This window comes from Muntiacus reevesi, chromosome 4 (genome assembly GCF_963930625.1).
Source record: "Muntiacus reevesi chromosome 4, mMunRee1.1, whole genome shotgun sequence".
NCBI lineage: Eukaryota > Metazoa > Chordata > Mammalia > Artiodactyla > Cervidae > Muntiacus > Muntiacus reevesi.
The window spans coordinates 101156775-101170498 of NC_089252.1; the positions used below are offsets into that span (position 1 = coordinate 101156775).

General features: G+C 41.0%; 1 protein-coding gene across 9 annotated transcripts in view; it reads right to left on the reverse strand.

Annotated features, from left to right (window-relative positions):
* Window positions 1-13724, reverse strand: part of PXK (PX domain containing serine/threonine kinase like) — an 80362-nt gene that overhangs the window by 28788 nt on the left and 37850 nt on the right. For all 9 annotated transcript variants that reach the window (XM_065933376.1, XM_065933370.1, XM_065933375.1 and 6 more), the window contains 5 exons: window positions 6554-6631; window positions 5969-6042; window positions 5336-5410; window positions 2302-2406; window positions 1220-1321 (listed from right to left, as the gene is read on the reverse strand). In XM_065933376.1, the coding sequence (XP_065789448.1) occupies window positions 1220-1321; window positions 2302-2406; window positions 5336-5410; window positions 5969-6042; window positions 6554-6631 (434 nt within the window). The remainder of the gene's footprint in view (window positions 1-1219; window positions 1322-2301; window positions 2407-5335; window positions 5411-5968; window positions 6043-6553; window positions 6632-13724) is intronic.

Sequence of the window (13724 nt, forward strand, 5' to 3'; positions counted from 1 at the left end):
TTCTTTGGAACAGAGACGGACGCTGAGTGCTTTCCAGCTGTGGACACGCCAAGCAAAGCTCCTCATTTCCAAAGAGAAGCAGCCTGCACCTGCTTGGGTTAACAGCTCTGATGCCAAAAGCCTCTTCCGTGAGCACTTTCTCTACCTAAGCACCACAACCCAGCTCTCTTCAGGGCAAAGATCCTCCCGCACAGATGAACAAAGCTATCCTGCCAGGGCTTCTGCCAATTATTCAGGAAGAGGGGTTGAGCTGAAAACATCTCTAGTCCTGTCTCACCTCAGAATATATTTGGCTGTTTATTAATAGAAACACATGATAGTCTCCCACAAAAAGAAGCAAACTTTTCAGTTGCCATTTCATAAACAGTGGTTCAGCCAGTGACACAGACTGGATACAGCCCTGCAAAGACCTGGTGAACCACAGCAGTGCCCCGCTGAAGAAGGTGCCCGGGACGATCTGTTGAGAACCGGAAGAAAAGTATTACAGCTTTTTGGTCTGTCTTTTGTTTTTCATTTATTTATTTTTAAATTTTTTGGCCATGCCGTGTGGCATGTGGGATCTTAATTCCTGGACCAGGGATCGAACCCGCTGCCCCTTGAGTTGGAAGTAGAGTCTTAACCACTGAACCATCACAGAAGTCCCCTGTCTGTTTTGTTTTTAATCTCATTCTTTCTTAACTTAAACTGGACAAAATACATTAGTAATAGAATATATATAATATATATGTATATAAATTAAACATATATAACATGGGAGTGTTTATGCTTAAATTGTTTTCACTGATAGGTTTGCATAATCCAAGAAGTTTGGTGAATGCTGCTCTAGAGAGTGATGTGGGAAAGGCTTTTTCACGTTAGTTTCACTTCTGTAAGGGAGCCATATGGTTATGTATAAGATATAACAAAAGCAAGAATCTTGGCACAAAGATAAATCAACCAGAAATAACACAAAACTTGGTATTCACACAACAAAGTTATTAAAAATCACATACTAGTTTAGGAATTTCCAATAGCTAAGCTTTTGCAACTGTGTTGATCTAGATTACGGCTTTAGTCTCAAATATTTGCTTTTGGGGGTAAAATATGACAATGCCACCAGTTTGTATGTGACCAGATAATTTCAACTATTTTAGATATTGCCTGAAAATGTTCCCAAAAGAATACTGTGATGTTGGGTGAAATTCCAATGCAACTTAAACAAAAGTCAGATACTTCTTACCTCTAACACTTGCCGCCCATATGTTTTTATTTGCTGGAGTTCAAGGCCTTGAACCTTCTTAGGGTTGCAGTACTTCTTCAGGAATGGGTCTTTCGGTTTTGCCTTTGGAAAGAAACAAAGAGCACATAAGAAGGCAGTAGAGGGGTTGAACTCTACACGCACATGGCCTCCTTGAACAGACAGGACACATTAAGAGGCTGGGGGCATCAGATGAGTCCAGCTGGCAGGACATGGGCTGTTAAATACAGAAGCCTGCACAGTTAATAGAAAGAGGCTGACCAGGGTTCCAGCCTTTTTCTAGTCCAGTGAAGATGTTCCTGGTCTTCACTTTAGCAGACCCCAAAGTCTTGTATACTGTTAGAATTCTTCAGTATTGCTTTAAAAAAAAAAAAAAAAGAAACATAGCAGTGTTAATTATGGGTTTCCCAGGTGGAACTAGTGGTAAAGAACCCACCTGCCACTGCAGGAGACATAAGAAACATGGATTCGATCCCTGGGTTGGGAAGATCCCCTGGAGGAAGCCATGGCAACCCACTCCAGTATCCTTGCCTAGAGAATCCCATGGACAAAAGAGCCTGGTGGGCTACAGTCCACAAGGCAGCATAGAAACAGATACAGCTGAAGTGACTTAGCAAGCATGCAGTGTTAATGATATTTATTACGTTGTGTTTTACACCTCTAGTATTTACCCATCTTACCCGTTTAACTGTCTTCATTTAACTTCCCTTAAATACCCTCTCCTACCTCTGTTAACCACAAATCTGATCTCTATTTCTATGAGTTTGTTTGTAAAGCTTCTCAGTATTCCTTTAACAAATAATTTAAACTTTAAAACTGACCTAAGAGCAGCCTACAATCTAATGGATATAATCATGAAATGTTCAACCTTTCCTCATGTGGGTAAAGGAATACTCTTTAGCCAAATTGAGTAGTTTCTATTGCTAAAATAAATATAAATTCCAAATAAAATTAAAATTAAATCCTCGGGGCCTAGCTTCTAGAAGCTTAGGGATCAAGTATCAGTAACAGGTTCTTAAGGGACTTGAGAGCTTTTGATGACCAGGAACTTGCACCTCCAGTACCTTGTAGATCAGGTCCTTCAAGGTTCCTTTTTCATTAAACATTCTAATTAGCAATGCTGAGGATTCGTTAGCTGTGGCAAAGGTAACACGATAGATGTAAGGGTGCTGCCAAAACAAAAAAAAAGAAATTCACATTTAATCTGCATCAGCATCTAGGTTCCTTTTAGATCCAGAATCAAGTGCCAGCTTGATAGTTTAATTGCACATAAATGCAGAACATTCCCTGAACACATGGTATTTTTAAGTCATCAGATGATCAATTACTAACTCATTTTTTAGACGGGCGAAGGAAGGTAAACTACAATGATTAAGCGAAGTGGCTAGAAGTTAAGCTCGCCAAGGGAAGGTATCTGCTTTAATGTGGTCTCATAGTTCAAGCGACAGTGTGGTGCAAAAGAAGGAAGGTCTGAGTTTTGGGAAAGGTGGTTTTAATATTCTGCCTCCGTAAATGGGTAAAAAAAAAAAAAAAAGCCAAATTCTAGAGCAGTCAAGTGGAAACCAGGACAAATGTGTCTCCCCTCACATTGCTGCCTAACACTCCACACTGCTGTCTAGTGAAAAGCCAGGGAGCATGTCAGCCAGAAAACAAGCAATGGCAGCATCTTTCAGCATCTTGGCCCTTTTCCAGGGCAGTGAGCGTGCGTCTTCCTGTCCCTCTGCTGGAGTGTGCAATATGATGAGTGACATTGCCCTCCTGAGGGGCGGACATGGATGTCAACAAAGCAGGGTGGGGAGTAAGACAAATTATTTAATGACTGAAAGAAAAGTCCTCATGTGACCTGGAACTGTGAATACATGGACCAACTGACTTCAAGTTTACAATGGCCATGAGCTCAAAGGAGTACCAGGAAGATTTAAACCCTTGGGAGCTGGATTGTGTGAGGATTTGATGGGCAGGGGGATGGGCAGGGGGATGGAAGAGGGTGCCCAAGGAAATACAGAAAATTGATCATGAAGTTCCTCCTGATCATCACAACAAAGCGACTGCTGTGGATATTTTCTTGGCTTTACTGAAATACAATTCACATCCCAATATAATTCACCTGTTTAAAGTATACAACTCAATGGTTTTCAATATATTCAGAGCTGTGTGACTATCACACAGTCTAATTTTAGAACATTTTCATCACCTCAAAAAGAAACCCAATGAATAAACTAAAAATCCTTGGAATCCATACTGACATAAACAGATAAAGAAGAGAGAACATGAAGCTCTTCCTTAGAGTAGAATGCCAACCAGTAAATAAAAGAGAAATGATGGTGTTACAACATCTCTATGAATGCTACAACTAGTGGATTTGATAAAGACTATACTACTTATATAGTCTCAAAAAAAAACCAAAAAATAAAAAATAAATAAAAAAAAAAAAACCACCTCCCTACAGTTGCTTATTAATTAGTTCTAGTTATCTTATAAAAATAACTAAGGGTGGGTACAAATGTTCAGCTAAAATTGTTCACCATGGCATTTTTTTAAAAAATAAGAGCAAAAAACTAGAAGTGATCCACATGTCTAGTGGATTAGCTGAGTGAACTGAGGTATGGCCAATGATAACTTTAGGCAGTCAGTAGAAGGCAATGGCAACCCACTTCAGTACTCTTGCCTGGAAAATCCCATGGACAGAGGAGCCTGGTAGGCTGCAGTCCATGGGGTCGCGAAGAGTCGGACATGACTGAGCGACTTCACTTTCACTTTTCACTTTCATGCATTGGGGAAGGAAATGGCAACCCACTCCAGTGTTCTTGCCTGGAGAATCCCAGGGACGGGGGAGCCTGATGGGGTGCTGTCTATGGGGTCGCACAGAGTCGGACACAACTGAAGTGACTTAGCAGCAGCAGTAGCAGCAGCAATAATGATGTGTTATACTGTATTTATTAACAACAAAAGATGTTCATGGGTATACCACTAACAACAAAAAGCAAGCTTTAGAACAGTATCTATATGATTTTTTTCAAAAATAATCATGTAAGAGAGTTACTTGGTGGGCCTAGTGGTTAGGATTCTGGGCTTTCATTACTGTGGCCTTGATTCAATTCCCGTTCAGGGAACTAAGAGCCCACAAGACACAAGGTGCAGCCAAAAAAAAAAAAACCCATAAAATTCTAGAGAAGTAATAATTGGACATGACACTTTGGCCCATACTTCAGGTTACTTGGAACTATGGGCAAATTTTATCTTATTTTTGCCTATCGGTGCTTTCTGACTTTCTGCAATTAATATGCAGCACTAGCCTTGCACTATCTTCTTTTTTAAAAAAGCATATCCAAGAAAAAAAATTAGGATTTAGCACTCACAGCCTGTGTGACACAACCTATCAGACTCAAAAACCACAATATTTTTCTCCGCCAGGTATCACACCTCATTAAACGTTTGGTCTTGCTAGCTTGACAAGACATTCTCTTCGAAAAACGAACATCAACACTAACTCAATTTTCTCTGGCCAGGATAGTCTTTTCCTTAAAAATATCTGCATATATTTTGAAAGACATTCATGAGGTTCTTACCACTGAAAGCCTTGGATTAGAATTCCAGTTAATCTAAATCTGCATCAGTTCTGCTTCCTCAGGCTGGAAACAGGTCTCTCCACTCATTGATAATAAACATCCTCACCAAGAACAAGTGGCTCAGAGAAGTGGGTGCTTTCCTACTCTGATATTTGCTTAAAACACAAAAACAATATTTTAGGCTTCCCTGACAATACAGTGGTTAAGACCCTGTGTCTCCACAGCAAGGGGTGCGGGTTAGATCCCTGGTAGGGATCCTGCATACCACGTGGTGTGGCCAAATGAATAAAAAAAACTGAATAAATTACCACATTTCGTGGGTGGTCTGGAAGTCATGAATGTCATTTAAATGGCCAATGGTCTGTGGGAGTAGCCCTGAGTACTTCCAGTCTGAAGAGAAATCCACTCTACCTCTCCATTCTCAAGCCTGGAGAGTGTTTCCAGCTCTCCTGTCCATGGTCACCCAACCACAAGAAAACACTGTGAATCTGTCATCGACATCAAGAATAACAGAAGGACTTGTACTCACCAAACAGGAAGGCAGAAGTTTGATTAGACACTGAAAATCTTTATCTGACAGATACTTGTCAGGACCAAGGTCAGCCTGAAAACATGGGAGGAAATATCAGGGTGCTGTTTTGGTCATCAGAAGAAAACTTCCTTACAAGCCTTTCCTTTTTAAAAAAAATCTGTCCAAATACATGACTATAAACCAAAGACGAAAACCATAGTAATTTGTGTTGCCTCATGGCCTTTCTGGAGTATATAAACATACAAATACTAGCACCTAACTGTAATGTTACCTAATTCTATTAACCAAATGTATCACTAGAGCTCCCAAAGTGATAGATAAAACAAAAATAATGCCCAAGCATTTTTTTTTAAACAAATTGCCAAAGTGTCAGTCCTAAAAAGGTCCAAGAAAACTATTTTAAGCTGTTAATATTTCTTTCCAAATGTTTACTAGCTGTTGAAATGTAGTCGCACTGATATTACCACATGCATAAACAAAGTGACTTAAAATGACTCTTTGATGTATGACTTTACATCTCTCGGCAGCACAGTACAATTTTGTAGTTCTCTTGTCAGTTCTCTTGCTTTCATAAACTGACCTGAAGTCCCTGAAATTAGTCTAAAGCAAAACAAAACAAAATTAGCTTACCCAGCTTAACACTAGCCGTTCCTTTGGCTGATTTTTGATCTTCATCAAGAAATATTTCTTCCTTATCCTCCAACCTGTCATAAAAGGAGATGTGTTTATAGCTACATGATCTAACACCAACAGATTCTGTTTTACTGACCAAATAATTAATAAAAATTAAGTTCAGAAATATTATTCATAGCTATATAGGAAACTGTAAGCAACCACTTGGTAATACTGAAATGGTAAAAGCTGCACTAAAATAAATAAAAAAATAAAATAAATTACTCATGGAAAAAGGAAAACAGCACTTCAGTTTAGATTTAATGGAAAAGATAAGAGAGGAATAAATGATGGTTCTGAAACTTAGTTACCACCATCCAAATCCCCAGATGCATCTGTAACCAAGATTCATTTACTAATAAAAGTTAAGGACTTAATCCTCAAATAGTATGGAAACAGACAAAAAAAGATATCACCTGCATTTCTTATGCATTTCACCTGCATAAAAGCTTTTTTTGGGATACTTATAAGAAAGCATGACAAAGAACCCAGTTCTGTGATCCTTTTTTTTTTTTTAACACAGTGCGCACACCAGTTTCTCACCTATGTCTTTCAATGGTTCTACCACCTCCCACTTTGGCTCTGACCGGAAGAACATGGAAACATGTTGTAAGGCAATCTCTGCAAAGATATTTTGCAAATGTATTAGACAAACATATCAGGAAAGTGCCAGACGCTTAAGATGTTATTCTTGCAAGTGAAACTCCTATGGTCTATGACCTTCTTTATTATTATTTTTAATTAATTCTTTATTATAATTTGGCTACCCTGGGTATTAGTTGCAGCATGCGGGGTTTAGTTCCCTGTCCAGGGTTCGAACCTAGGCCCCCTGCATTGGGAGCACGGAGTCTTAACCACTGGACCACCAGGGAAGTCCCTATGGCCTTCTTTAAAAATTTAATTATAAAAAAATGAACACAGAGTAAATAAAACATGGGACTCTAGATTGGATCCTGGAACAGAATAACAACATTAATGAAACATTTAATGAAATCTGAATACAACTATAATTAATAGTAATGTGTGAATGCTAACTTCTTAGTTTTGATATAAATGTATCATGCTTATATAAGATGTTAACATTAGGGGAAATTGGGTGAGGGCGTATATGGAAATTCTATACTACCACTGCCATTTTTTTTTCTGTAAATCTAAAATTATTCTACAATCAAAAGTTTATTAAAGCAAGTGATTAGTAACAGAATAACTAAACTGGAAGATCTAAAATATGCAAACTAGTTGTCTTAAGCAAGAATTCAACATATGAACCAGACAACAACTGGAGCACAAAACTCAAAATGTGTCCTAAGGTCACCCTGGAATAGCATTAAACATTGTTTTAAGTGGTATTTAGCCCATCTTCATTCCTCATGAAATTATAGCTTTCACCAACAAAGAAGCGATTAGCCTTAAATATATATATTGGAAATACAAGTCAGTGTTTTAGAAAAACATCTATGTACAGCAACAACTTAGTTCTGTTGTGGGAAACCACTGTACATCTGCTTACTGGAAAAAAAAATTATCCATCCTTCTCTTTGTGTTTATCATGAGAACGTTTCCCCCTTCTACGAAGACAATGAAAAGAGGAAATTCTTTAAAGTTCACTGTATGAAAAAATCATCAGAATAACTGTGCTTTTACATTTCCTGCAAAAAGCAACATCTGTAATTTGCTGTTTTCCCCCTCAATGTAGTGAGTGAATGAAAGCCACGTTGGATCCCTGAAAGCAAACAGCAATCCTGCAAATTCACTGTGGAACTGCACTTATGCCAAGCATCAGTCACATCCCAGGCACCAGGGATTCAGCAGAAAGCTTTCCATGTGTTGAAATGATCTAGTCTGGAACCACTATGCCTAGAGCTTGGCAGACAATATTATTTTGATATATTGTAGAGTACATTATCAATTAAGAGATTTGGGGAAGAAAACAATCTTATTGACTCAATATGCAAAGTGTCAGTGCTGTCCGCACCTAAAAGAACATGAGATGACAGATACAGAACAGACTCCGTTGACATTTGCTTTAACTACTCCAACGTGACAACCATTTGGGGAGGTTGGGTGTGGCAGCAGCAGACGAATTTTCATAACCAACACTGGAAGCTCTGAAATTTTTCTGTAAGTAATGCTGATATAAAAGACTTTCAGCACTTGAACGTAAGCTACTTCAAAAGATATTCTTTTACATGAAAATCATGACAACATTGAGAAGGATTATGAAAAATAATTTTCTAAATACGATACACTGTCATTCTCAGAGACTTTAAGGGACAGTTGGTTCAGAACTAACAGTGACTCATAATCCCCTACAATCTCATTATTCCACCATGTTTACTGTATGCTACTGTGCATTGCACATTGTTTTTGGAATGGGGGAAGTAGCTGTGAGCAAATGGAAGATGTTAAGATTCGTTACTGACAAATTAAGAATTAGAAATTAGCTTTTTTTTTCCTTCTTTTTTATCTTTGGGATCAGGAAATTATAAACAGGACATTTTCTTTCCTCTGAACTATCATTTATTCTCAAGTAAGCCATACAACCACCATGCTCCCAATATTAATCCCTTCCCTCCCCAGATTCAGGTAACATATTTCAATCTTAAACATCTTCTGCTTAGAAGCCTTTGTTGGCACCCCATGTCCTTACCAATCAGGACCAAGCTTCTAAACCTCACAGTGTTCAACCTAGCTCTGGCTCTACATCACCCTTCTGTCTTTAGCCCCCCTCCCCCCACCCCCACCGCCCAATAATGTGTGAGTCTCACACTCTTGTCACTGAGAGTGCACATGCCACAGCCCCTGAAGACTGGCCTACCTGAATCCTCAGCATTCTCTATTCCTGCCCATCCAAACCTTTGAGGCTCAAAGCAAACTTGCTGCTCCCCTAGCCAGGGCTTCCTCCCTTCTTCCCTCCTCTGTACACTCCAGTGCTCCACATGGCCCTCTCCTATGGCATTCTGTCCTACTAGTCTTCCACGAGACTGTGATCGTTGGCTTTAGAAAGAAATATCTTAAACATGGCAGAGCCCACAGCCATAGAGAAATATTTACTTCTTTCTCTCCTGGAGTACTGGCCCTTGCCTCTTGGCCTAGCTAACTTCTACTCACCTCAGGTCTCCACGCGGGTGTCACCTCTTCTGGGAAGCCTTTCTCCACCTTCAGAGCTGGGTCATCTCCACCTGGACCCCCACCCTCGAGGTGCTACCACGTCTTTAGCCTGGCCCAGTCTTTACCTGTCAATCTCCCTACAGAAGTGCCCTGGGGTAGGAGTTGGGTTAGGAGACTATTCCCTGCTTGGTGCTGCAGTCATAGCACCTGTCACAGAGCAGGTGCTCAACAAATATCTGATGAAGTAAGAACTAAGGGTTCAATGGGCTTCCTAAATAGCTCAGTAGTAAACAGTCTGCCTGCAAACCAGGAGATGTGGGTTCAATCCTGGGTTGAGAAGACTCCCCTGGAAAAGGAAATGGCAACCCACTCCAGTACTCTTTCCTGGGAAATCCCATAGACAGAGAAGCCTGGCAGGCTACAGTCCATTGGGTCGCAAAGAGTTGACCATGACTGAGCGACTACACCACAGTAGCAAGGGTTGAATGCATGTGCAATGGGTGTAGACACTCGCTCATGAGCACATGAAATCCATGAAAAGGAAGGCATCTGCCCTCCATTTCATCAGCACTGACTGACCCATGGGGGAAACTACATGTTCTCTAGACGCTGACAAACAAGCCCCAGACAGGAAACGCAGAGTGACGCCTTCAAGTCCACCTGATGCTCCCCACAGAGCTCAGACTTCTCAGCTCAGAAAGCACCAGCTGCCCCCACTGTGTGCAGCCTTTGACCCCCTAGATCTCAGCCCCATGAAGTGACTGCAGGGAATACAGACCGCTCCTCTAGTTCCACAACTGGGCTCCAGATTCCCCCCACTACTGTAGCTGGTATGTTACAGCAAGCTGCAGCCTTTCTGAAGCACCCTGTCCTTGTTCTGAATATAATCTCACCTTCCCTCCCACCCTCCCCTCCTGTCCAAACCCTCCCTCCCTCTTCCACTCCATCCTGGAGCCCACTACTATCTGACCTGCTCACAGGACTCTTGGGATTTTAGAGCTAGAAGAGAACATTGGATGCTACCTGGTCCACTCTCCCCACCTCCACCTCTTACGTTTATCAGTCAGGACCCTGAGGACCATAGAGTGGAGAGGCTGCTGCTGATGAGAAAGCTGGGGCCGGGATGCAGGCCTCTTGATTTCCGGTCCAAGTGACTTCTGCATGGACATTAAAAAGCTTATTTACGGAATGGTTTAAGGTGGGAAGATGGTTACAGTGCAGTGATTGCTATGCCTTGCTAACAAGATGAATAAGGTGATGTGTGTGTATGTGTACATGTTTCTCAACATAAACCCTTCATGACTGGCCAGGAGACAACTGATTTCCCTGTACAAGAGCTGGCCCTCAATTATACTTTTTAATTCAAATGAACAACCCCAAACCAACCCTCAACAAAGCACCAAGGACCCATATTTCCTTTCAGTGAATTTGGTAGTACAAAGAGATTGGATTACCAGACCATCTTATCTGCCTCCTCAGAAACCTGTATGCAGGTCAAAAAGCAACAGTCAGAACCGGACATGGAACAACAGACTGGTTCAAAATTGGGAAAGGAGTACATCAAGGCTGTAGATTGTCACCCTGTTTATTGAACTTCTATGCAGAGTACATCATGTAAAATGCCAGGCTGGATGAATCACAAGTTGGAATCAAGATTGCTGGGAGAAATGTCAGCCTCAGATATGCAGATGATTCCACCCTAACAGCAGAAGAGGAGCTGAAAAGCCTCTTGATAAAGGTGAAAGACGAGAATGAAAAAGCTGGCTGAAAACTCAACATTCAAAAAACGAAGATCATGACATCCAGACCCAACACTTCATGACAAATACATGGGGAAAACACAGAAACGGTGACAGATTTTATATTCTTGGGCTCCAAAATCACTGCAGATGGTGACTGCAGCCATGAAGTTAAAAGATGATTGCACCTTGGAAGGAAAGCTATGACAAACCCAATCAGCAAATTAAAAATCACAGATACCACTTTGCCCGCAAAGGTTCATACAGTCAAAGCTATGGTTTTTCCAGTAGACACATACAGATATGAGAGTTGGACCATAAAGAAGGCTGAGAGCCAAAGAACTGATGCTCTCGAAATGTAGTGCTGGAGAAGACTCTTGAGGCTGCCTTGGACAGCAAGGAGATCAATCCAGTCAATCCTAAATGAAATCAACCCTGAATATTCATCAGGACTGATGCTGAAACTTGAGTTCCAATACTGTGGCCACCTGATTAGAAGAGCTGACTCACTGGAAAAGACTCTGATGCTGGGAAAGATTGAGGGCAGGAGGAGAAGGGGACGACAGAGGATGGGATAGTTGGATGACATCATGGATTCAATAGACATGAGTCTGAGCAAACTCCAGGAGATAGTAAAGGACAGGGAAGCCTGGTGTACCGCAGTTCATGGGATCACAAAGAGTTGGACACAACTGAGTGACTGAACAACAACATAAACAAAAGGAAAGGAATAAAAGGATCAGAATCCCAGGCTGGGGTCCCAGAGAGGAGAGCAGGGAGCTGCTCATGTCCTGAGGGCTGCTGGTCACCCATCCCCTGGGAAATGGGTGGCACCAACAGTTCCCCTCTGACAAAACACCTGCAGGCTCAGTCAGAGCAATAGGCAGGAAACGTGGTCTTGGTGGTTTCAGCCACACCTGAACACAGAACTCAGATCCTGCTGAAGGGAAGCTGGACAGTGACCACAGAAACTGAAGGGAGGTACAGAGAGTATCCACACTACAGGGGAAATGCCGGAAGCTGGAGGTGCACGGGTGCCTTCGGGGGCCGTGGCCACACTGTAAGTTTTGGGAAACCTGGGCAAGACCACCCTGTTCTTTGGGGAACCGCTCAGCTAAGCTGATGTGGAGGACAGAGCCTGGGTTTCCCTTTCCTGAGGCACTTGGTGAGTCAGCGCAGAGGAAAGACAAAGTTCTGACGTTTCATGCAAAGGGGGAAATTAATCAGCACTTCTCTGAAAACAGCACCCAACCCTTATTGTTTCACCAGGACTGTGCCCTCTAAATAGCGGCAGCTACTTAAGTATTTGGGCTCTGGTAGGAGTCTCTGACAGTCTTCTCATACCCCTGTGCTCATCTCCTTTGGATTCCTGATTGTCTGGCATCCTGGGAGAGAGCGGAAAGATCAGGACAAGAGCAGCATGTAGAGAGGCATAAGAGGAGGAGATATAGGGATCAGACAATGTTCCAGGGGTGAGCAGCATTTTAATTGGGAAACATTCAGACTCTAGACACTTGTACAATCATACAAATGTGCAACCCTAGATAAGGCCCTTCTTGGGAGATTGCTCATGTATAAAATGAGAGGGTTCTCCTAGAACTCAATGAGTTTGGCACAGTTGCAGAATACAAAATTAATATGCAGAAACTGGTTGCATTTCTGTATACTAACAAGAAACTATCAGAAAGAAATGAAAGTAAGAAAACAATTCCATTTACAATCATATCAAGAAGAATAAATCCAACTAAACAGGTAAAAGATCTGTACTCTAAAATCTCTAAGACACTAACAAAAGAAATTGAAGAGGACACAAACAGATGGAAAGATATACTGTGTTCATGGACTGGAAGAATTAATGTGGCTAAAATGACTGTACAACCCAAGGCAATCTACAGATTCAGTGCAATCCCTATAAAATATCACTAGCTTTTTTCACAGAGGTAGAACAAATAATTCTAAATTTTTATGGAAACAGAAACGATCTGAATAGTCAAAACAATCTTGAAAAAGAAAAGCTGGAAGCATCATGCTTCTGATTTCACAGCACACTACAAAGGTACAATAATCAAAACAGTATGGTACTGGGACGGGCACAAGCACACACACAGAGCATGAAGGAACAGAATAGAGCTCCCAGAAATGAACCCATACTTCTATCAGCAATTAATCTATTAATACGACAAAGGAGGCAAGAATATACAATGGAGAAAAGATAACCTCTTCAATAAATTTGGGAAAACTAGACAGCTACATGCAACAGAAACAAACTAGACTACTCTCTCACATCATATACAAAAATAAACTAAAAATGGATTAAAGACATAAATGGAAGACCTAAAACCATAAAACTCCTAGAAGAAAACACAGGTGACAAACTCTTTGACATTGCTCTTAGCAATGTTTTTTTGGATACATTCCCTTGGGAAACACAAGAAGCAAAAACCAACCAATGGGACCTAATCAAATTTAAAAGCTTTGCACAGCAAAGAAAATCATCAACAAAACAAAAAGACCACCTACTGAATGGGAGAACAGATTTGCAAACAATGTATCTGACAAGTGGTTAATATCCAAAATATACAAAGAACTCATACAACTAAATATCAAAAAAGAAAAAGCACTATTAAAAAATGGGCAGAATACTTGAATAGACATTTTCCCAAGACAGACAGATGGTCAACAGGTACATGAAAAGATGCTCAACATCAGTACTCATCAGGGAAATGCAAATCAAAACCACAACGGAATATCACCTCACACTCATCAGGATGGCTATCATCACAAAGACCACAGATAAATAACAAGCTTTGGTGAATATGTGGAGAAAAAGAACCCGTGTACGTTACTGATGAGAAGGTAACTTG